The sequence below is a fragment of the Paralichthys olivaceus genome, chromosome 14, assembly GCF_024713975.1.
Source record: "Paralichthys olivaceus isolate ysfri-2021 chromosome 14, ASM2471397v2, whole genome shotgun sequence".
NCBI lineage: Eukaryota > Metazoa > Chordata > Actinopteri > Pleuronectiformes > Paralichthyidae > Paralichthys > Paralichthys olivaceus.
In genome coordinates this window covers 22,227,744-22,248,877 of record NC_091106.1, presented here as the reverse complement: position 1 = coordinate 22,248,877, position 21,134 = coordinate 22,227,744, and the positions used below count along the sequence as shown (strand labels likewise).

Sequence of the window (21,134 nt, the reverse complement as noted above, 5' to 3'; positions counted from 1 at the left end):
AGAAGAGGAATTACAATTGTGTATATATATATATATATATATGTATATTTCTGCCTGTGTGTTTCAACTGTCTTTGTCATGTGAGATTTCTGTTCTATTTGCAAAGGTGAAAGCTCGTCTGTTTTTACGGGAATGAGAGATAGAGCTCTGATTGGTTTGTTGCATGTGAATCAACCTCATTTACATTCAGTGTCACTCAGTAGAGCTCATATCTCCAACAAGGCCCAACTGTTCCCTTCAGCTCAATCAAGCTGCACCAAATTCCAAACAAGCCCAGATATCAGATGTGAAAACATCGAAAATCGTCCTATCTGACAATCTTAAAGAGAAAAAGACAACAACTGCTGGATCCGTCCCCCTGATCCAGATCCAAGCCAAACTTTTATGGCTTCCTCGTTGACCCCTACCGCATCTTTCCACCAAGTTTCTCATTAATCTGTTTAGTTGTTCTTGTGTAATCCTGCTCACAAACAGACACACAAACATGTTGATGAAAACAAAAGCTCCTTGGCTGAGACGTCAGGAGATCGGACTCATTAAGAGTCAACGTCCAAACATCTAGATCTCGTTAAACTTGCAGAAGTTTGAGTGCATTTGCACCGAGCGCTTTGGATCCCGAGCTTTTATCATTGAAACCGAGCTGAGTCGGTTTCAGCGGACAGGAGTGAGAAGCAGCTCCTTTAACGTCCCGTTCTGTTCCAGAAGTCCCGCTCCTGTCCGTCTTCATCACATCTCGTCTTCACTGACACTGCAGCGAATCACACAGAGCTTTTATTGTGGGGGGAAAAAAAAAAGAGAAATAGATATTGATGTGAAAACAGATGTTTTCCCAGCAGCAACTTGTGTTCCAGCTTCTTTGGCTTTGAAAGTTTAATCAGTTCGATTCAATTCTGTTAATGTGAATTCGAGATCAATTAAGTGACCTCTATTTGCCTGAAACTCGTGAAGTGACATTGTCAGAGTAATAAGATCAATTTAAACTAAACTACGCAGCCCTTCATGTCGGCCCAGACCTGAGTGGTACCGCACAGTGAAGCGACACCAGCAGTGACTGCAGGATGACAGAGGGGTTATGTATTTTGTCGAAATTAGTCGAGGCTGTGTGATTTTTCCAGAGACCTTGTGATAGTGTCAAATGCACTCTGGTTTCCTCCAGGCCAATATCAGTGTGTGTGTGTGTGTGTGTGTGTGTGTGTGTGTGTGTGTGTGTGTGTGTGTGTGTGTGTGTGTGTGTGTGTGTGTGTGTGTGTGTGTGTGTGTGTGTGTGTTGTGAGGAGCAGAGTTCCCCTCATTAATGTGCTGCAGTGGTTACACCATGTGACACTTAAAAACATGGTGGTGAGCACAGCTGCACGACCACGAGCGCTTCAGTTTCCACCAAATGGACGAGAATCTGAGCTGAACCATTTCCCGTCCGGGTTTCGCAGCGACAGTGAGCGAAACGACTGCTGTGCTGCGTGCGAGGTGACGGGACGCCGTTCAGCTCCACATCACGAGGACTTTGGTGAAATTGGTGCCGAACGCTGACGTTCTCAGACAATGACCTGATGTGAGCATAATGACTCGTCTGTGGATTCAGCAGGGATAATAAAAACCCTGGTTTCTCGGAGCCATAACTTGGTTTTTTGATTTTGGTCAAAGAGTTTTTATTTTTGCAACACATGACCTTCTCATCAAAGCTGAACTTTTACACAGTGATTTGGGCTCCGCACAGAGTCTGCGTGACACCAAAGAAAACGTTGAACAAGGCTTCAGCTTGTTCCAAACCGCTCCAGGTGATGAGAGCTTGTGCCAAATCCTCCAACACCATCACAACCAAACCTTGTTCAGAGCTGTCTGGTGAATTTTGGCGAATTTGAAAAGATTTGATTTACGAGACTTTAATTTTTCGTGTTTTTCGACTGTGATTGTGCAGATTTAACAACATTTGAGCAACAAAAACAATCTAAAGTGGGAGTCTGGTCCATTTTTGGAAGAGTTGCTTATCATTGAGATGAGTTTATACTGCATGTTCCCTTATTTCTTTAATGAGGTCTACTTCTTGACCTTGCTCTGCTGCCCTGACACTGAAGATGTCCCTGTTGTGGCACTGATGAAGAATTATCTTATCTGATCTCGGTTCTCTTTCCCATTCGTGGTCGTAATTCGATTCTGATCCATGACAAATCATTCGGTTTGATTCTTGACATTCATTGATCATCAAAACTTGTTAGGAAACCAACACTTATCTGTTAAGCATCAGATTCTCTCTGTTTTGTTTTAATTAATTACCTCGAATTTCGTTTTTAATCACTGTTTGTTTGTCTGTCAGCAGATTTTCTCAAACGTTACTGAACAGATATCGGGTTGGGGCGTTACATTTGGAGCGTCCTCCTAGTAACTTTATTTTATTTGCACAGGCAAGAAAACAATAAAGATCTTACATTGTTGTGTTGAGATTAATAAAACATGAATGTGTTTGTGAGGATGTTTCAGAGGAAAAGATTTGTCATTTTGTGAGAATGATCTATTAAAAGTTTTTAAAAATCATTTTATGTTTCTATAAACATTAGTGAATAAAAACTAAAATATGTCTTCTCTTACTGAGTCATATGTAATAGATTGATTTCGGTAAATTGAAACTCAAACAATATACAATACATTAATATATATATATATATATATACTATTAATAATAATAACGTTAGCCAAAGTCTACTGGTGTTATTGTATTATATAATAATGCAGTAATGGATTTTCACAGCAGCTTCTGTTCAACGCAGCTGAAAAAACTATTTCATCTGTTACGTATCTGGAGTAACTCACCATGGAGCAATGGGAGTTTTCATTTTTTATATACTATTAAAGTGTCACAGTTTTCAGACTCTGCCTCAGGGAGTCATTTTTATCAAAGGTTAATTTTACATGTTTCACTCTCACGTGTTATATCAAGATACTTTGTGCTGTGCTGGACTTGAAGGGGATTTTTCCAAGCGAGACATCTAAAGTCTCACTTTTCTTGTTAAATTTATATCTTAAAGAATTTGAAGACGTTTATACAGATTTTATTCAATTATAATCATTAAGACGCAACCAAATTATAAAGGAAACATTTTTTTTCTCAACGAAATCCATCGTGTAAACAATATTTAAAAGTATAATGAGTTAGAAACATGTCATCTTGTGCTTTGAGTCGCGTATCTTGTGATTGACTGAGAGATGCAGAAACCTGTGACCTCCTGTGAAGAGTGTTTTAAAAATGTAGGTTTAATACTTGTGAACTTATTTATAAACCACATGAGCTGTTAAATTTCCACAGAGCACGTTAAAGGTCAACTGTAAACCATCTATACAGGATGTGAGAATAAACCAGTGTCTGGAAGTCATATGACAAAGGACGCAGATTCCTCGAACACAAATAGAGCCTCAGTGTGGTAGAGTTTTCAGACAGGCTTTATTTTGTCGTATGTTCAAATTTAAATGAATAAAATAAGTTTAAATGCAGTAATACTGAACGACAATGTGATTTTATATAATGGTAAAGTGCATCGACTTTGCTTTAATTATTAATTATTCAAAACCCAGATCCCTTTAATGTAAACCATTACATTTGAAGGTGTTTTTAGGTCAAGATGAGGATCAGCCGAGTAGTAACTATGGCTCAGGTTAGAATAAGTCTCGTTCTTAAAGATGGAGCTCAAAGTCGGAGTGTAACAAGTGTGTGTGCACTCGTGGAAACTGGGTCTGAAGTCACACACATTCAGATACATCAACACACACACACCCTCATGTGTTTTTACTTGTGACATGTTTATTTCAGGAGAGCGTGAGGTAGAGGAGGATGTTTGAGAAGGAGGAGGAGGAGGAGAAGAAGAGGAAGACAAGAGGAGCGGAGGTTTAATAAGGTTTATATACAAAAACAATAAATAAATAAATAAATGTACAGTCCAGTACATGAGAACATCAGAATCACTGCAGTACGAAGACGTTACGCAGAAAAAACTAAAGTGGAAATTTAATTGATTGATTGATTGATTGGTCAAAAAGACACATCCAATCATCAATAAGGTCTCCACACAGGCTCATCTCCTCTAATTGAAAGACACGCCCCTTCGATGTGATTGGTCAGTGCTGCGACCACGTTCCTGTCCTCCCCCGCGGTTGGCAGAGGATGGTTCGGCCCGTAGCAGAAACCTCCGGGCTGGAACGCCCCACTGTGGCTGAGCTGGGGGGGAGGAGGCGGAGGAGGAGAGGACAGGTAGGAGCTGTACGGGGGAGGCTGGCTGGAGAAGTGGAGGCCAGGGAGGTGGTGCATTCTGGGACTTGGGTTAAAGGAGGAGGTCAGAGAGGTCATGTGGCCCAAGAACGACGGCTCATTGGTCCACAGAGCGGAGGAGAAGGATCTGCAGTCAGCTGAGAGAAAGAAACTTTCTGTTAATTCTCGTTTTTTTACACATTAATTTTTAATTATTTTATTTTAGTTTTAAACCTGTTCAGCTCTCTGGTCAGTCGTGTTGGTTTTTTAACTTTTAAACAAACCTGACAACTGTAGAGGATAATAAATCCTAACACAGAAAACTGAGTGTGTATCATACTAATGCTATTTTATGTTTTTATGTTTTAAACCCTTTAAGTGAAAGTTAATACTGACGTGGTTTGTTGAGGAAACAAATCCAGTCTTTAACAACTATCTTCACACGTGGATCACATCTCCATGCCTCTCGTACCTGAGGGAGCTGTGCTGCTGTGAGAAGACCTGAACGCCCCGGACCTCACCTCCTTCTGTCTCTGACCTGAGGGAGAAGAAGAGCATGAGTCCGACTGAAAGCCTGGAAAGAAAACATCACGACCTCTGGTGTCGACTCACGTCTCGGCAGTCGCGGTCCATCCACAGTGACCTTGATGGCTCTGTGCAGGGTGGCGATCTGGGGGGGCGACGTCAGCACGTTGATGGAGAGGTTGAAACTCTTACCTGGAAAAAAAAAAACAACCACATTTTATAAAAGAAGAAATTATAGAGACATCAATTTAAAGTCAACAACAAATATGAGTTAGTAGAACTCAAACTGCAGGTTAGAAAACACAAGTTCTGTGTGAAGGAGGATTTGATGTCATCTCAGGCCTCACGTGTATAAATATTGTAGTATAATATAACAGAATATATTAACGTTGTACAGTATCTGTCTCGTGTACCTCTCCCGCTGCGGCCTATGAAGCGGAGGTCGTTGAACTGGGCACAGCCTTGCTTCATGGTTGCCGTGGCGTTGCGTAGCTCAGCGCTGCTGTTGTCTTCGTTGCCGGCCATTACCGTGACAACCACGCCATCTGGCACGTCGTTGCCCAGGGCAACCACCTGGAAGAAGGAGAGAGTTTTTTGGGTCGGTCCTCATGGCAGAAGACATTTGCTGGACAGATGGACGGGTGGTGACGTGAGTGATTGGTTACAGTGAAGGTTCTTGGCAGGGTCTTGTTGCACCTCCAGTGCTGCGGGACGCTGCTGCAGAGGAAGTTAGGGCTGTCAGTCTGTACCAGGCCTCTGGGGGGCGCTGTGCTGTGCTGCTGGAGGGACCGCACGTCCTGGTCGTCCAGGGGCGATGGTGCCGGCCGACGCTTCACCACAGGATCTGATGGAGTTAAAAAACACCAGGAATTATATTTATACCTTTATAAATATCATTATTATCATTAATCCTACTACTACTAATAATAATAATACATGTTTAATTTATAAAAAATGTAATTTGGAGTCAGTTTAAAAAGACTGGACAGAACACTGATGTTGGTGTTTAAAGTTACTGAACTTATTTAAAAGTTGTGATCCATCTTTTCTCTCCTGTGTGAAGTTTGTCATCGAAATAAACCCGGAAGCCTCTCACCTAAAAACACGAGTGAGCGGAAAGGTTGAAAAAACTACAAGCCCCACAAAGCCGCGGGTCTGAGATTATAATACGTCATCAAATCGCGCGGGAAATCGATCAAAACATGAGAAGTAGTGAAGGCGGTCGCATGTTTCTCAACGACGGAGGTGAGTTTGATTTCTTTAAACTATTTCTCTGCGTCTGTCTCCTCTTCTCCTCCTCTTCTTCTCCTCCTCCTCTTCTCCTCCTCCTCTTCTCCTCCTCTTCTCTTCTTCTTTGTTGTTATTCACCGCAGTGTTTGAATATTTTCATTCACGTCACTGCCGGAGCGGAAGGTACTGCGGTCAGCCCACCTGTGTGTGTGTGTGTGTGTGTGTGTGTGTGTGTGTGTGTGTATGTGTGTGTGTGTGTGTGTGTGTGTGTGTGTGTGTGTGTGTGTGTGTGTGGTGTGGTTGTGTCTCTCTCTCTCTGTGTGTGTCTCTCTGTGTGTGTCTCTCTGTGTGTGTGTTTCTGTGTGTGTGCCTCTGCGTGTGTCTCTGTGTGTCTGTGTGTGTTGTGTTTCTGTGTGTGTGTGTGTCTGTGTGTGTGTCTCTGTGTGTGTGTGTTGTGTTGTGTCTCTGTGTGTGTGTCTGTGTGTGTCTCTGTGTGTGTCTCTGTGTGTCTGTGTGTGTGTCTCTGTGTGTGTCTGTGTGTGTGTGTGTTGTGTCTGTGTGTGTGTGTGTGTTGTGTCTTTGTGTGTCTCTGTGTGTATGTGTTGTGTCTCTGTGTGTGTTGTGTGTCTCTGTGTGTGTCTCTGTGTGTGTGTGTTGTGTCTCTGTGTGTGTGTCTGTGTGTGTCTCTGTGTGTCTGCGTGTGTCTCTGTGTGTATGTGTTGTGCCTCTGTGTGTCTGTGTGTGTGTGTGTCTCTGTGTGTGTGTCTCTGTGTGTGTCTCTGTGTGTGTGTGTTGTGTCTGTGTGTGTTGTGTGTCTCTGTGTGTGTGTCTCTGTGTGTGTGTTGTGTGTCCTGCTCTCTTGTTATTTCAGCTTCTGATCTGAGCTCTAATGATCGTTTGTTTCCGTCTGACTCAGTTTTTGTTGCTTCGCTTCTTCGGTGTTTGAAATCTTTATTATTTAAGTTTTATTTTATTCTCCGTTGTTCCAGCTCCTCATTGACTTTGCTGCTTTTCTTTGTCGCACGTGACACTAAACTCTCGTGGTTTGAAAATAATCTCACCAGCGCCCGAAGAAGTAAAAGTAATTGGCAGATGAATGAAGATAATAATGAAGCTCTATATTTTTATGAATTAATAATAATACATCAATTGTTTGTTTGAAAAAAGTTGTGTTTGTCTCCAGGGATCAAACTCAAGAGTTTCACATTGTTCAGCGTGTTACAACCTGAAGATCAGATCTAAAAATCTGGATTTTTATCACAAAGGAAATGACTCCAGTCTCCTGGTCAAAGCCACAGAGTGAGAAAGGTCTTTATTATGGAGGAAATCACAGCTGATACCAGAATATTAAAAAGCAGGATCAGAGAATGTAGTCAGATTTCTGTTATATTATTGATAATGTACGTTATGAAGGTTTGTTCTGAGAGTGAACTGTGAGACTGAAGCTGGTATAAATGCGTCTTGTCTGCATCTGTGTGTTTTATTTATGTGTGGAATAAGTAAAAAGTATTTTTAAAAGATTATTAACATGAGATGTTGAAGAAAAATAATTAATGCAGCTTTATTTCTTTGTTTTGTTCACATCGTCATCAGGTGTGAGTGGTTATGAGCAGTCCCATGGCCTCCAGCTCTAAAGACCGTCCAGTTTCCAGGACCAGTTTCATCCCAGAGCTACAGAGCATGATGTGAGACACACACACACACACACACACACACACACACACACACACACACACACACACACAGAGTGAAACTCACCCCAGTAGAGCATGGGGGGGCTGCCGGTGCTGAACAGACTGTTTGAAGCCATAGAAACCTGTTGAACAAACGACAGAATGACACAATAAACCAGACTGGGTGACGTGTTTTGACTAAAACCACATTAAGAATAAGAGTAAAAGTCTGTTTACTCTGCAGAATATTAGCTGAAGTACTAAATATATCTTTTTAGTGTTTAAAACATAAGAAAATTATAACAAAAGTGAAAACACTGCACCTCTGGGGTTCTCACGGCAAATTGCAAATATCAGTCAACATTTAGAGATTGAAAGAACGAGAACATATGTTCAATAAAATCTGCATTTTTATTCTTAAAATTCTTTAACAACAGAGAAGAGGACTCTGTCTCAAAAAGGCAATTTATATGAAGTTAATTATCTGAAACAATTTGTCTATAATTCATCTGCATCTATTTTAATAATCTGTTAATGACTTATTATCTTTTCACACAAAGATGAGCTTGTATTTTATTGTTCCATATCTCATATTCCAGTTTCTCAGTTATGAGGACTTTGGGCTTTTCTTCATCTTATGTCACAGCGACCTGAGTGTGGAACGATGGTTGGAATCATTGGTCAACATGTTCCAACACTTTAAGACATTTTCCAAATCAGATGATGAATCGATTCATTCAGAAAATAATAAGAATCATTATCATTCATGAAACTAAAACTTCAGCTCCCCTTCGCAATAGAGGAAACTAAAATTACCGAATGGTAATAAGAGGAAATCGGTTTTCACAAAGCCGTTATCGAACATTTTCATTAGAGGAAAAAATAAAAAGGATTAGTCACAAATCCTCTTCAAAGGCAGCGGCAGAATTTCAGTTATTTCAACAGAACATTCAGGAAGTTAATGAAATGTGTATTTTTACAAAGTGCAAGTGTCAAGATTTGTTTGTTTTCATCTGCACGGGCAAAAAAATTAACTGTTTACTCGATGAAATTAGTAACATTTAGATGGAGGCTGCGTAAATGCCGTGACGTGTCGACAAGTGTGTGTGTTTGTGTGTGTGTGTGTGCTTTGGGGTACTCACCTTGTGTTGTGTGTGGGCTGCAGAGCCGTGATGTCAGTGGTCAGAGAGGCTGAAACCAAACTAAACCCCAAAACCTAAAACCAACGCTCAGCCTGAAGCCGACCTTCCCACAACCTCAAACCAAAGCCAGTCTCACCTGTGGGACCGACAGCCAATCAGCTGCTTCCGAAGAGAGGGGGGGGGGGGGGTTGTCAGGTGTTTGTATGTGACAGACAGAGAATAGGGGGGGGGGGTGGAGAGTAAGAGACGGAATGAGAGAAGGAAAGAGCTTCAGGATGTGGCTTTAGGTTAGTTAGTCATCATGGAAGTGGCTTCTCTGGAAATGCAAATTGGGGTTTGACCAAATTGTGGTTTAAGTGCGTGTGTCCGGTCGACTTCAGTGTGTGTCTGTGTGTGTCTGTGTGTGTCAGTGTGTGTCTGTGTGTGTCTGTGTGTGTCTGTGTCTTGCCTGAGATATTACACATTCAAGTTTTCAACACTGACTCTAACGAAAATTGTATTAATCAGTTTAAAAGAGATGTTTTCCTGTTTTGAGCTGCAGGAGGTTGGGTGCACGGATGTTATGTCAATTCACTAAATAACTAACTGATCACAAACTTAACTTAAGTGTGGATCAAGAATAAAGTAAAGCTGAAACGATGCATTTCATTCTCTTTCTAAACTTGTTTTTCTGTATTTATATTTTAACAAAAGAAAAAACTCAAACTAAAATGTTGTTTTAATGCAACATGCTGCTGCACATAAGTCAAATTACATCCAGTTAAAATCATGAGAATTTTCAATAAAGTCAGTAACTCAAAGAATATGTAAACAAAGTAATAATAATCTACAACAATTAAATCATTTATACTCTCGTACATTTATTATCTGTATATTTTGTTAATTGTTATTGGGATTGATCAGTTAATTGACTTGTTGTCTCTGCGTTACTCTTAATATTTTATTATTGTGTGTGTGTGTGTTGTCCAGGTTCGCTCTGGGAGACGCTCGCAGGCCTCTGCACGAGACCGCAGCACTGGTGGAGGATATCGTTCACACACAGCTCGTTACCATGGTAACCTATGCTTGTACGCAGACACGATGGTGCTCATAATAAAAATTAGAATTAAAAAAAATGCTCAGTGACAAACCCGTTGTTTAATCTACAAATTAGGATTTATAAGATTTACAAATGTTTTACATATGTTTGTGGGATTTTAACATATTTTTGTTTTTATCTTTATGTCAGAAAAATACAAAATGGGAACTTTGCAAGTTAAATGTAAATTATATTTACTGGACTCAGTTCTTCAGTCAGAGTTTATGTTAATGGAAGTTTAAACCAACCAAAGTTGATCAAAGTGCTGAGCTGATAAATAGAAAAAACAAATGCAAAACAACAACAACTCATAAATAATTGAATGTTTAAATATTACATTATATGATTCTGCACATTCGATGTTGTATCAACTGAAAATTCAAAATCTAGACCTTCATCGGGATTTTTAAAATATTTTTATTGAATTTTCAACAGAAGAAATTAGTGAATGAACATTAATATAACGATTAATTTAACAAATGCTCTGCGATGCTAAATTCTCTGATGTGATTGGTTTATTGATCAGCTGCATCAGGCCAGCGAGGGGGCGGCTCTTCGAGGGTCCAGGGTCATTTCTGCTGAGGACATCCTGTTCCTGATGAGGAGAGACAAGGTACGCAAAAAAATAAATAAACAAGATAAAACCAAATACATTCACAAAACTTCAAGTCCTTCAAGTATTTTAAGATATTATAAATATCAGGAACCCCTTTGAGTTACAACTAAAATGTATTTACCTTCTTGTTCTGCTCTTTCTTTGCGTCTCTCTCACAGAAGAAGGTGGGGAGATTATTAAAATATCTTCAGTTCAGAGATTATAAATCCAAACTACTCAAAGCTCTAGAGGACGACGACACGCAGCAGGAAACAGGTTTCTTCCCTTAGCTTTCATCTTTGTTTCTGTTAAATTTTCTACATTTACACAATCGAACACTGTGGTGACGGTGGTTTTTATTCATCTGCTGTGTTTGGAGATAAGGGAGGAGCTGCAGGCGGCGTTGCCGGCGGTAACCAGCGGAGGCAGCGATTGGCCCAGGACTTTCTGGTGTGGATGGATCAGACCGGTGAACTCCTGTCATTGGCTGAGAGACAAGAAGTCGACGCCGTCAAACAGGAGAGGATGGAGGTCAGAGGTCATCTTCGCGTTTTCAGTTCACTTTGTTCTTCACAGTTTTTTGTGTCCGTCACAAATTGATTTTTTACTGAAGAAAATTGTAATATTTTAAGATCAGCTTGAGGGAGTTTTCTTCAAATCTGGTACAAACGTTCACAAACAAAAGTCAAAGGAGTCGTCCATGTGAACACAAAACACATTTAACATCTTCTTATCGACTTATGCTAGTTACAACTGATTAACATTAACCGTGTGTTTTGTCTTTGTATCTCCAGCGTCTGGAGCGTCAGACTCGATCGATGGACCAGGCCCAGTACTCGGACTTCTGTGAGAGTCGACAGCTCAGCTTTGGTGCGATTTAAATCAAGTCATTTAACCAGATTAATAGTATGAAAGTTGTTCTTTGTGGTTCTTAAAAAAATCTTTTCGGGACACGTCTGACCTACTTACCGGAGTTAAACTCCACTGAGCTAATCCTGATGTCCTGCTCGTGTCTGCGTGTAAACGTGATTACAGCAAAGAAAGCCTCAAAGTTTCGGGACTGGCTCGACTGCAGCGGTTTGGAGCTGAAGCCAAACAACATCGCCATGGAGATCGTGTCATACCTGGCCTATGAGACGGTTGCCCAGGTAACGTGTTCATTCATGTCGTCTTTATGTGTCGTGTCTGCGTCGCTTCATTTATCAAACACTTCTCTTTTGTTTTCCTTCAGATCGTGGATTTGTCTCTGTTGGTAAAACAGGAAATGGCAGCAAAGACGAATCCCATCAGTCATGTGATCTCTGCCAGTTATATTCACTACAGCACACACACAGAGGTATACACACACACACACACACACTGCGGCACCATGTAATGTCTGTGCTGAACCGTCTGTTTCTCCTTCAGGTCAAAAAGGATCCAGACTCACCTGAGGCAACTCCACCCTCCACTCCAGGCTCCTCCCACTCATCAAAACCCCTCCCACAGGGGAACGGCAGTCTGGACGGACGAGCGAGACAAAGGAAACGCAAAAAGGTTTGTGTGCTAGTTGTTTTTAGGTTTGACTCAGGACTTTCTTTAGCTGTCATGTGAAGTTGTACGCTGTGGGATGAGTCGTCACTTCTACACCTGATGTACTTTCCCTTGTTTCATTCCTTAAATGCTGGATTGTGTTTCAGAGCTGTCCGGCCACAGTGGAACCTCCCAGCGGAGCCATCCAGCCCTGTCACATCAGAGAGGCCATAAGAAGATACAACTACAAACACACAGTACGTGCACAACTTTCTCTTTCTTAAATGTTTTTTCGGTTCTAAACCAACTGTCCAAAGTTTAGCTGAAATCTTCCAAACTTTTAAGATTTGTATTTACGCTGCAGCATCAGCACTAACATCAGACTTCAGACCTGAAGTTAAGAAGTTAATGCCAGTGAGTGACTATCACCACCAGCTGCTCCCGGCTAGAAACCATCAAGACTTAAATTAGACTTTTCTTTGTTCTGTCGACGAACCTCCGAGCAGTTTGCTCTAAAAATATTTCCCCTTTCAAACATTCCCACGTTATTCGTCTCAGTGTTTTGATTTTACCTCCCGATTTAAATTATTACCAGCAACTAAATTATCTCTAAATCTGTGGGAGAAAGATTCAGACTTGTTATAAAATGTCAGATCTGTGTATGAAACTATTTTATATAACGACTCCTGTCCCGTAGAGCTCCTACAGGAGGAATGGGATGGCGTTCCTCGCCTGCTGAGGATCATCATCAGACACGTTTCTGCCTGCACAGATTATTTTTGTTCCATTGCTTCAATAAAGAGTTTTCAGTTCCACCTGTTTTTAAGTCTTTGTAAAAATTCACCAGATTGAAAAACGCACTGAGAGGTTGTCATTGTTGAAAAGAAACTTTATTGGTCACTAATACAGAAACACGACTCGTGACATCATAGCAACATGAGCACATGGAGGCGGGGCTAATCCACGGAACTGCCATAATGTTTGAACAATTTGAAAATGACAAATGTTAATCATGACGTCTCTGTTTGTTTCTGAACGCTGCTGTCGCTCTGACATCAGTGTTTGTACGTGTGTACTTTGTGTGAATGTGTGTTAGCGTGTGTGCTGCTCAGTACTTCTGAGCACTGTTGACCAGCGACTCTCTCTCCATCAGCAACTCTCCGTATCTCTGCTGCAGCTCCCTCTCTCTCTCCATCTGCCTCTCCACGTCCTCCCGCAGAGCCTGCAACACACACACAGAGTCAGATATTGATCAGGCCCTGGTCACGCTACATCAACACAGTATTGCAACAAAAGTTTATCCGACAGCATCATCTTGAGAAGTGTGATGATTAGATTTTGTACGAGTTCACACAAATTTGAATCTTCTGATGGTTCTAATGATAATCGATGGTTTTAATGAAATGAGCCATTCATGCTCTGAAGACCGTGTCGTCACAAAGCTACAGAACTTTAACAGTGACTCATTGATCGTTTGCAGACATACTGACACATGTAATGTCCATTATGAAGAAAACATTTTTTCAGATTAAGTCACTCGAGGTCATTTAGAAATTCTAATTCCGCAGGAATTTGCTGCAGGAACTTAAGAGCCTTTGGAAGAACTTCATGCGTTTCCACCGCAGGGATCAGGGTCTAATTTAAGTTTTAGGGAATTTTTTTCTTCAACGGTGCAAAAAGTCCCCGCTCGAGGGGTGAGAGCAGAAGGCTGTGGGGGGAGGGGGGCCCTACAGCACCGATGATTGGTTTAATACTCCTGCATTTTATTTCATAATTTTTAAACTGTTTCATCAAACATACTATAAAACTTATCTTATCTGCACTCAGGTAGCATATTGTTGGGTACCCCTGGTTAAACTGTTATAGGTGTGAACTGAACCTCATGGTCATTGTTTGTGTTTCTACAGTGGAGTTCATTTAAATCTTATTACATTTCTGCCTAATTATCAACACCGATAGCAACAATATTTACCAGGTGCATTAACCTCTAGTCTGTTTAGAATTCAAGTCAATGAATTAAAGAAAATGTCACGTGAAAGAAAACCCAGTAAGAACAGGAATTCCACATAATTCGAAAAACAAAAGCTGTCGCGTATTTCTTGTTTGATAAACGTCTTAAATTAATCGGCGTCAACTACTTGATTTTACACTTGTTCTGGTGCGTGTGCACGTTAACCGTGTTACCTCTTGTCTCCTGGGGATGGCGGTATCCTCTTGTTTCTTCAGCTGAGTGAAGGTCTGGAGCTCCGTGGCTGCCTGCTCCACCTAGTGGACACCACGTGGGTATTATTTTTTTTATTACAGTATAAAAGTCAACACAATCCTTTTAAAAGTCTGCAAAGGGAACTGATCATTTTAAAAATACTGATTATCGATTAACTGAATCTGTTTATCAGATATCAATAATACATCTTTTAGCAAATAATAAAAAGCAACTGAGATGTTCTGTCAAATGAAATCGAAATAAAACATTCATGTGTGAAGTGTTTAGTAGTTTCATATTATAACGTGTGTGTAGCACGAGTCGTCTCAGCAGCTGTGACTCCTGCTAAGCGGCATGAGTTCAAACATGAAATGAAAATGTGAAAAGTGAAATAAACCATCTTCAAGTTAAATATGACGCAGAGTGCAGAATAAGTTCTATTCATTTGTGTTTGTTGTACCTGTTCCCAGAGTTCATTGTGCTGCTTCAGGAGCCCCAGCGCTCTGGACTGAAACCCTCCCAGCAGGATTTTGAGTTTCTTCTCCAGCTTAGCCGCTCTCCTGGCCTCCGCTGTCATGTGACCACGGTTCATCTGAAGGGAGACGGACACACGGACGTCAGTGTTTTGAGTTTTTGTGTAGGATTTGATAAAGGTTTTGTGTTGTGTTCTGCTCCTGGAGTGATTTCAGTAGGAGTTTTAACAGATGAACAATGAACTCTGGTTCCTCACCTCTAGTTTTTTCTCGAAGCTTTCAATTCGGTCTTTCTTTGATGCCAGGTTAGCTCGGGTGTATCTGTTCTGACCAGGTAGATATAACACCTGCAGAAAGAGGGAGACACAAGAACGAAGGCTGATGACATGACGTGTCTACGAGGCCGCAGGGAAAGAGCAAACGTTTGGATTCGGTCTCACCTGTCCGTAGCACTCCTCCCACACCTGGCTGTAGGCCTCCATGCTGAGGTCACCGTGGCCCATTCCCATCTTCACCACCTCCATTTCTGCTGCCAGTATCACTTTAGCCTGTTTGTTAACACGTCAGATTCACGTCATCAGTAACAAGCACCTCTAGTGCACAGACATCTACAGATTCATACAGCTCTGTCAACATTCTAGTGCCGGTCTCACACACATTATATTTTTATAACTCAAACTAAAGCAATCAGTGTTTGTGAGTGTTACCTGATCCATATCCTCTGTGCTAACGGGCTTGTAGGGGTGTGTTTCCAGGAAAGCGATGTGCGACGCGTTGTTGGACGTGGACGTGGGGCCTCTGGTTTTGCCGCGCTGAAGCTGGTTCCCTGCGTTGGCCGACGGGTGGTGCAGGCAGTCGTGGTGCAGCATGGTGATCATTTCCTGTTTGATCATCTCCTCGGCCAACTGGAGGTCAGGGAGCGGCTCTATGGAGGCGGGACGGAGGACGGACTCGTTCACCTGCGGAGACGAGTGGCGACATCATCAAAATCCTAAAATTTTTGTCTAAAGAACACGACACTCATATTTAATCTCTTCAGGAAGTGTGTGTTTGTTACCTCAGTGGGTCTGGGGAGACTTCTCTGAACAGACGTGTGTCGCAGCTTCAGCTCCTTCTCTCTTTCTGCATCGTGCTGAGCCTGAAACACAAAAACACCAACGTTAAACTGTCGGGTTGGAAACTTTATTTAAACTATAGGAGCATAAATTTGATTTCATGTCACAGAGATATTTATAAACACTTCCTATCACCCCCCCCCCACAGACAACACTAGTGCTTGTTTACCTGTTTGCGCGCCTCTATGTCAGCGGAGTCCTCTATGAACCCGCTCTCCGCCTCTGTTTCTTCAAGTTCTTTCTCTGCGTTTTCTGGAAGTACGATCTCAAAGTCGTTCTTGGGAACAGGAAGTGACATCAGGCCCTGCCTCAGCTGCTGCAGGCTTTCCCTTTGCTGCGTGTGGAGCAGAACAACAACAGTTAGTTTGTAGTTCATATAAAACACAGTCTGGCATCAGAAAACTTGAACTGATGTTTAAATTCCAAATATTAACACGTGTGTTGTGTGTAATGAGTTCACCATGTGTTTAGCGTATGCAGGGTCAGTCAGCTGCTCCTCGCTGTTTATATTCAGCTTGTCTCTCAGAGGTGTACGAGCAGGGGTCAAACCCGGGGTTGTGGCCCCACGTGGAGTCATCACTCCTCCGGGTTGGGGGGTCATGCTCTCCGACCCCTGACCTGGTCCAGGAGTTCTGTTCAACAAGTCCATGAACGTTAACATTTACAGAATCAGCTGGTTTATCATTTGCATGTGTGGTGTGGAGCAATGCCAACCTGAATGGTGTACTGATGACAGTGTTGGGCGTCTGAACCTGCTGCCGCTGAGGCGTCACTCCACTGAAGTCGCTCTCGTGCAGCGGCGTGTTGAGGCCTCCCTTCAGAGGAGTGTCGATGTTGGTCAGAGCCATCAGGTTCTGGGCTTCCTGCAAACACACACAGAGAAAGGAGATCAATATCCAAAGCTGTGTGTGGAAACTGTGCAGGATGAACATTTTACAGAAAACAAGATGTCTACTCTTGCTAATATTTGTTAGGAAAACAAAAATACACATTTTGTTTTTGCACAAAAAATCAGCTTCAATACACTTTGAGCTTTTAATAAAGGTTGAATTAATCGGTGACGGGTTGCCATAAACAGAATAACAAAAAATATCATTGAAAAATATATTATTATGGAGCAAATAACAAAATACATGAAACTGAAGCGTCCCTGCGCACACATGCAGTGTGTGAATCTTCGTTACCTGCAGTATCCTGTCCTGGGCAGCAGGGGTGCGTGGGGTACGCAGTCCTGTTGCCATGGTGTTGGTGAGGCTGTACTCTGACAGGAGGGTGGACGAGGCCGAGTTTCCACTTTCACTCTCCTCAGCGGCCTGACGGGCGACCTCACTGGCCACACCCAACTTAACCACCTCCTCCAACTCAGCGTCGCTGATCTGTGAAGTAAAATATAAATAGATAAAGTATCTGGTCAAATAAATCACGGAGTGTACTTTGACTCCACGTGTCTGAGAGGGTGAAGTAGAGCGGGTACCTGTGGTGCAGGTAAAACCAGCTTGGAACGTTTTTTGGTGAACTCGGCAACCCCGCTGGTTTGAAGGATGGCAGACGGCAGATCGCTTTCTTTCTTCTTCTTTATCTTCTGTTTGTCTTTCTTCCTGTCCCTTTCCTCACGCTCACTACAAACAAACAACATGGTTTGTGAATCAAGATCATACATTTAAGTCATGGTGTGCAGTGTTTCAGTTTTGTGAGTATGAAGTTGTAAAGTATTAAAATAACTGTGTAGTAACTGTATTTCTGTTAGTGTCGGTTTCTTGCATGTGCTGTTGTTACTTAACTCTGTGTGTGTGTGTGTGTGTGTGTGTGTGTGTGTAAGACACAGAGGATAATGATACTGACTTGCGGAGTTCTCCGTCCAAGTGCTGTTGTCTGAGTCGTTTGAAGTTTGGCTCCTGAGCATTGTACTCCTCCATGCTGGTGTCATAGAAACCCTTAAAATCAAAAGTCACAATAAGTTAATGAGCCAACATCGTGGATTCTGTTCCGTTATATAACAACAATTACAAATATTAATATTATTAAATAATACAGTAAATGAAGCTCCGACTACCTGTGCAGGTTTCTTTTCAAAGGGAATTTCAGCATTGTAGTCCACTCCTCTCTTCTTCTTCCTCTTCTTCTGAATATCGATTCCTGCTGCTCTCAGCTCCCTACGCTTCTGCAGAGCGGCCAACCGTCTGCAGCAGGATGTGAATTAAACAGTTAACTGTGGTAACTTTTACAGCAGGTTAGTAAAAGCTGATCAAGAAAGTATTTTCAAACGAACAAACAGAAATGTATGGACTCAGTCTGACCTGGCTTCCTCCAGCTGTTTCTCTCTGGCCTTCCTCTTGGCTTTCTTGCCTTGGGTGTTGGCGAGTCGAGCCCTGGCCTCTGACAGCATCTCCAACTCATCTACAGACAAACAAACACAACTGATTTAATCTTATAGACACAAGTGTCAGGTTTAAACTGTTGTCTCATATAGCTTCCAAACAATACAAGCTTCCAGATGATTCTACACTCAAAATTCTTCTGCAGAAAATAATTCAGTTTTTAAAATAAGCTTTCTGGAAACATCAGTCTCTTCATCACTGTGACGATATAAAATGTACCTTCGTCCATATCCACAGGGTCAGGTCTGGCAGGTTTGGTTTCAGGATTGGGGTCGATCTCCCCTGGTTTTAACTTCCTGGGGTCGTCTCCCACTTCCTCCTCATTGTCCCTTTGTGCTGCCTTGTCTCTAAACACACACACAAATAAAACTAGATTTTAAACTTAGCTACTAGACAAGGATTCAGACGGCTCTACACAATGATAGAGGTCAAGCGTCTGTGTGGAATATATCATGTTAACTTAGAGTTTAACTGTAAGTGTTAAGCATATGTATAAATATGTGTCGGGTCGTATAGAAACCTACAGCAGGTATTCATAGTGCTCCAGACACTGGGCGGCAGTGCGTCCTATGATGGGAGCGATGGTCCTCCACTGAGTTGGCATCAGTTTTGCCAAATGAAGCAGTTTCTCCTCCTCTTCTCTGGACCATTCTGTTTTCTTAATGCTGGGGTCCAGCCACTCGTACCTGCAGACACACACACACACACACACACACACACACATCCAAGGTGAATCACCGTCATTTAGATCAAGTTATCTCATTGATCTTGTGTGCAAAGCAAACTTCCTCACAGAGGAAATAACGGGCACATTAAAAAGCAGCAAGAAACAACCAAAGTTCTTAGAGATGTAAATAAAAACAACAGCTTTAATTTATCCTTTAGGGTTTTAGAGCTGTTGTAATTTTTTTTATTAATAAGGGAACAAAGTTTGTTTACCAAGTTTAAGACTTACACTTAAGATGCTTTCTATATATTCTATTTATTTTGCCGTCACACATCTCCGTATCAGACTCACCATCTGGCTTTACACTGTTTGGCGGACTTGCGGTGCAGCAGGGAAGCGATACGAGACCACTGGTTTTTCCCATATTTCATCACCGCCGCCTTGAGGATCTCATCCTGGGAAAATAATCAAATTTTAATAACGAGTAAAACACACAAGTCATCTTCACACGTCTCTGATCCAACGCTTCACATGTATCAACCTCTGAGGGCAAAACCTATTCCAATCAATTTGTTTATTCAGGTTCTTCTTGTTTATTTTAGGCAGACAGAATAAAATAACACATCGGGACAGGGAGCGACAGAATAACAATAACTGCATCTTACACATACATATCATCATGACACATTCAGATTGGACATGTGCACGTGAGCTAAGGATTCTTTCAATAACTCATTTTACACATAAACTGTATATATCCCCATGCAAATCTTCTGTCCCTACTCAAGTATCTTTCTCTTCAAATATATTCTGTCTGTAGTGAATGATGCATATCATCTATATGTTTGCTGCATTTTTATTTGTATTGCCTTTATATATATATATATATATATATATATATATATATATATGTGTGTGTGTGTGTGTGTGTCCTCTTGTCTGTTGCAGTAACCAGTGAATCCCACAGTGTGTGATCACTAAAGTTCGATTAACCGACGAACCACAGACGCTGCTGGACTTCACACGAGTTTGTTTCTGACACATTTGCAGTAAATCGAATTCCACCGCTCAGAATAATGTGGAGTGAACAGCAGATTCATTATTGGAGCCTGAGTTCATGTTGATAATTACAGTTCAGCTTCGATTCGACATGATCTCGTTTCCACAAAACTAAAGCAGTTGGCGGCGGCGCCACCGAGGAGCCAAACAATGCTAGGTTAGCTGCTAGCCTCATGCTAGCCACGACCCGTAGGTTTTACAGTGTCTGGTTAGCCTGGCGCTAGCTGCGGCTAGCCGTGTCAACACGTACCTCGGTGTTGCGCCACACTCCTCCTTTAATCATGATGCGCGGCATGTCTGCGGTCGGTTCTGCCGCTGTTCCTCCACAGACACGATAAAGTGGAAGAGTTCCACCGACAACAAACTAAACCAAACAACTGACGGCGTCCACACAGACGCGAGGCAGCTACGGACGTGCAAAAGCAACTTCCGCCGGAAACCGGTGTCGCAGCGTTCAATCCGCCGAGGTGCATTGTGGGCAATATACCGCAGGTGTTACGGCGAGATTCGTCCCCAGCGTCATTTAGTGTCGCTGTTTAAACTTAGCGAACTGATTAAAAACTAAACCAGTTAGTTAAAAAAAGACACGTGTTTAATTGAACTGGTTAAAATTCAACCAGTTAACTTTCTGATGTTAAATCACCGACTTGTTAAGACACGGAGGAGCCTAACGAAGGGATGGTAAACATACATTCGATGGGGGAACAAACGTCTTCACAACACCGGTACCTGAATCTACGAGTGGATTGTTTTTCTACTTTTAAATAAAAAAGTTAAAAAGTCCCAAAAGATGATGTTTAATTATCTGTGAATAATAATGCACACATAAAAATATATATAAAGGAAAGACGACGCTTTGGAGACACTGAATTGAGTTTATAGCTTTTAAATGTTTGTCAATTTCTTAAGTATTATGATTAAAACATGTTTTGTGGCCTGAGCCTTTAATCAGCTGAGTTTTCTCCATCTGTCGCACAAATCTGGTGTCTTTGTGAGTGATTCACACACAAACATCTTCTTAATCTAATTCTAATAATCTCGGTCTCCTTTTAATGTGTCCGCGTGTTTATATTTAACCTCATTGACAAGAGAAATGCAACAGCGTCCTCGAGGGGTTTGGGAATCTACTTGCACTCTTGAAGCATGAATAAATACATGAACTGTTGTTTACATTCATCAGTCTTCAGTTACAGCAACGATTCAAGGTTTTGATGAATTCATTTATCGTGTGTTCAAGTGGAAATCTGCTC

The 21,134-nt window shown here is 41.7% G+C and overlaps 3 protein-coding genes across 5 annotated transcripts; 1 reads left to right on the top strand and 2 right to left on the bottom strand.

Moving 5' to 3' along the window:
* Nucleotides 1–3,770: 3,770 nt before the first annotated feature.
* runx2a (RUNX family transcription factor 2a) lies at nucleotides 3,771–9,047 on the bottom strand. 2 transcript variants are annotated; one of them, XM_069538336.1, is made up of 7 exons: nucleotides 8,805–9,047; nucleotides 7,748–7,805; nucleotides 5,425–5,603; nucleotides 5,173–5,332; nucleotides 4,847–4,951; nucleotides 4,707–4,772; nucleotides 3,771–4,392 (listed from the first exon to the last, which is right to left on the bottom strand). In XM_069538336.1, the coding sequence occupies exons 2-7, from the start codon at nucleotides 7,797–7,799 to the stop codon at nucleotides 4,040–4,042; spliced, it is 915 nt and encodes a 304-aa protein (XP_069394437.1). In that variant the 5' UTR covers nucleotides 7,800–7,805; nucleotides 8,805–9,047; the 3' UTR covers nucleotides 3,771–4,039. The 2 variants fall into 2 exon arrangements, with proteins under 2 accessions (XP_069394437.1, XP_069394438.1); XM_069538337.1 differs by lacking the exon at nucleotides 8,805–9,047 and having other exon boundaries at nucleotides 7,748–7,931.
* Nucleotides 5,875–12,804, top strand: supt3h (SPT3 homolog, SAGA and STAGA complex component). Of its 2 annotated transcripts, none has more exons than XM_069538335.1 (12): nucleotides 5,875–6,004; nucleotides 7,583–7,674; nucleotides 9,774–9,858; nucleotides 10,409–10,495; nucleotides 10,657–10,753; nucleotides 10,857–11,008; nucleotides 11,272–11,347; nucleotides 11,513–11,625; nucleotides 11,709–11,813; nucleotides 11,885–12,013; nucleotides 12,157–12,246; nucleotides 12,687–12,804. In XM_069538335.1, exons 2-12 carry the CDS (start codon nucleotides 7,595–7,597, stop codon nucleotides 12,726–12,728), a joined length of 1,056 nt encoding a protein of 351 aa, XP_069394436.1. In that variant the 5' UTR covers nucleotides 5,875–6,004; nucleotides 7,583–7,594; the 3' UTR covers nucleotides 12,729–12,804. The 2 variants fall into 2 exon arrangements, with proteins under 2 accessions (XP_069394436.1, XP_069394435.1); XM_069538334.1 differs by having other exon boundaries at nucleotides 10,848–11,008.
* A 56-nt stretch (nucleotides 12,805–12,860) lies between these two features.
* Nucleotides 12,861–20,345, bottom strand: cdc5l (CDC5 cell division cycle 5-like (S. pombe)). Its single transcript, XM_069538333.1, has 19 exons — nucleotides 20,135–20,345; nucleotides 19,177–19,280; nucleotides 18,683–18,844; nucleotides 18,378–18,505; nucleotides 18,078–18,177; nucleotides 17,834–17,960; nucleotides 17,623–17,714; nucleotides 17,255–17,399; nucleotides 16,965–17,156; nucleotides 16,495–16,643; nucleotides 16,241–16,412; nucleotides 15,950–16,114; nucleotides 15,723–15,803; nucleotides 15,373–15,624; nucleotides 15,106–15,213; nucleotides 14,923–15,012; nucleotides 14,653–14,784; nucleotides 14,174–14,254; nucleotides 12,861–13,211 (listed from the first exon to the last, which is right to left on the bottom strand). The coding sequence occupies exons 1-19, from the start codon at nucleotides 20,177–20,179 to the stop codon at nucleotides 13,098–13,100; spliced, it is 2,439 nt and encodes an 812-aa protein (XP_069394434.1). The 5' UTR covers nucleotides 20,180–20,345; the 3' UTR covers nucleotides 12,861–13,097.
* Between the last annotated feature and the right edge of the window lie 789 nt (nucleotides 20,346–21,134).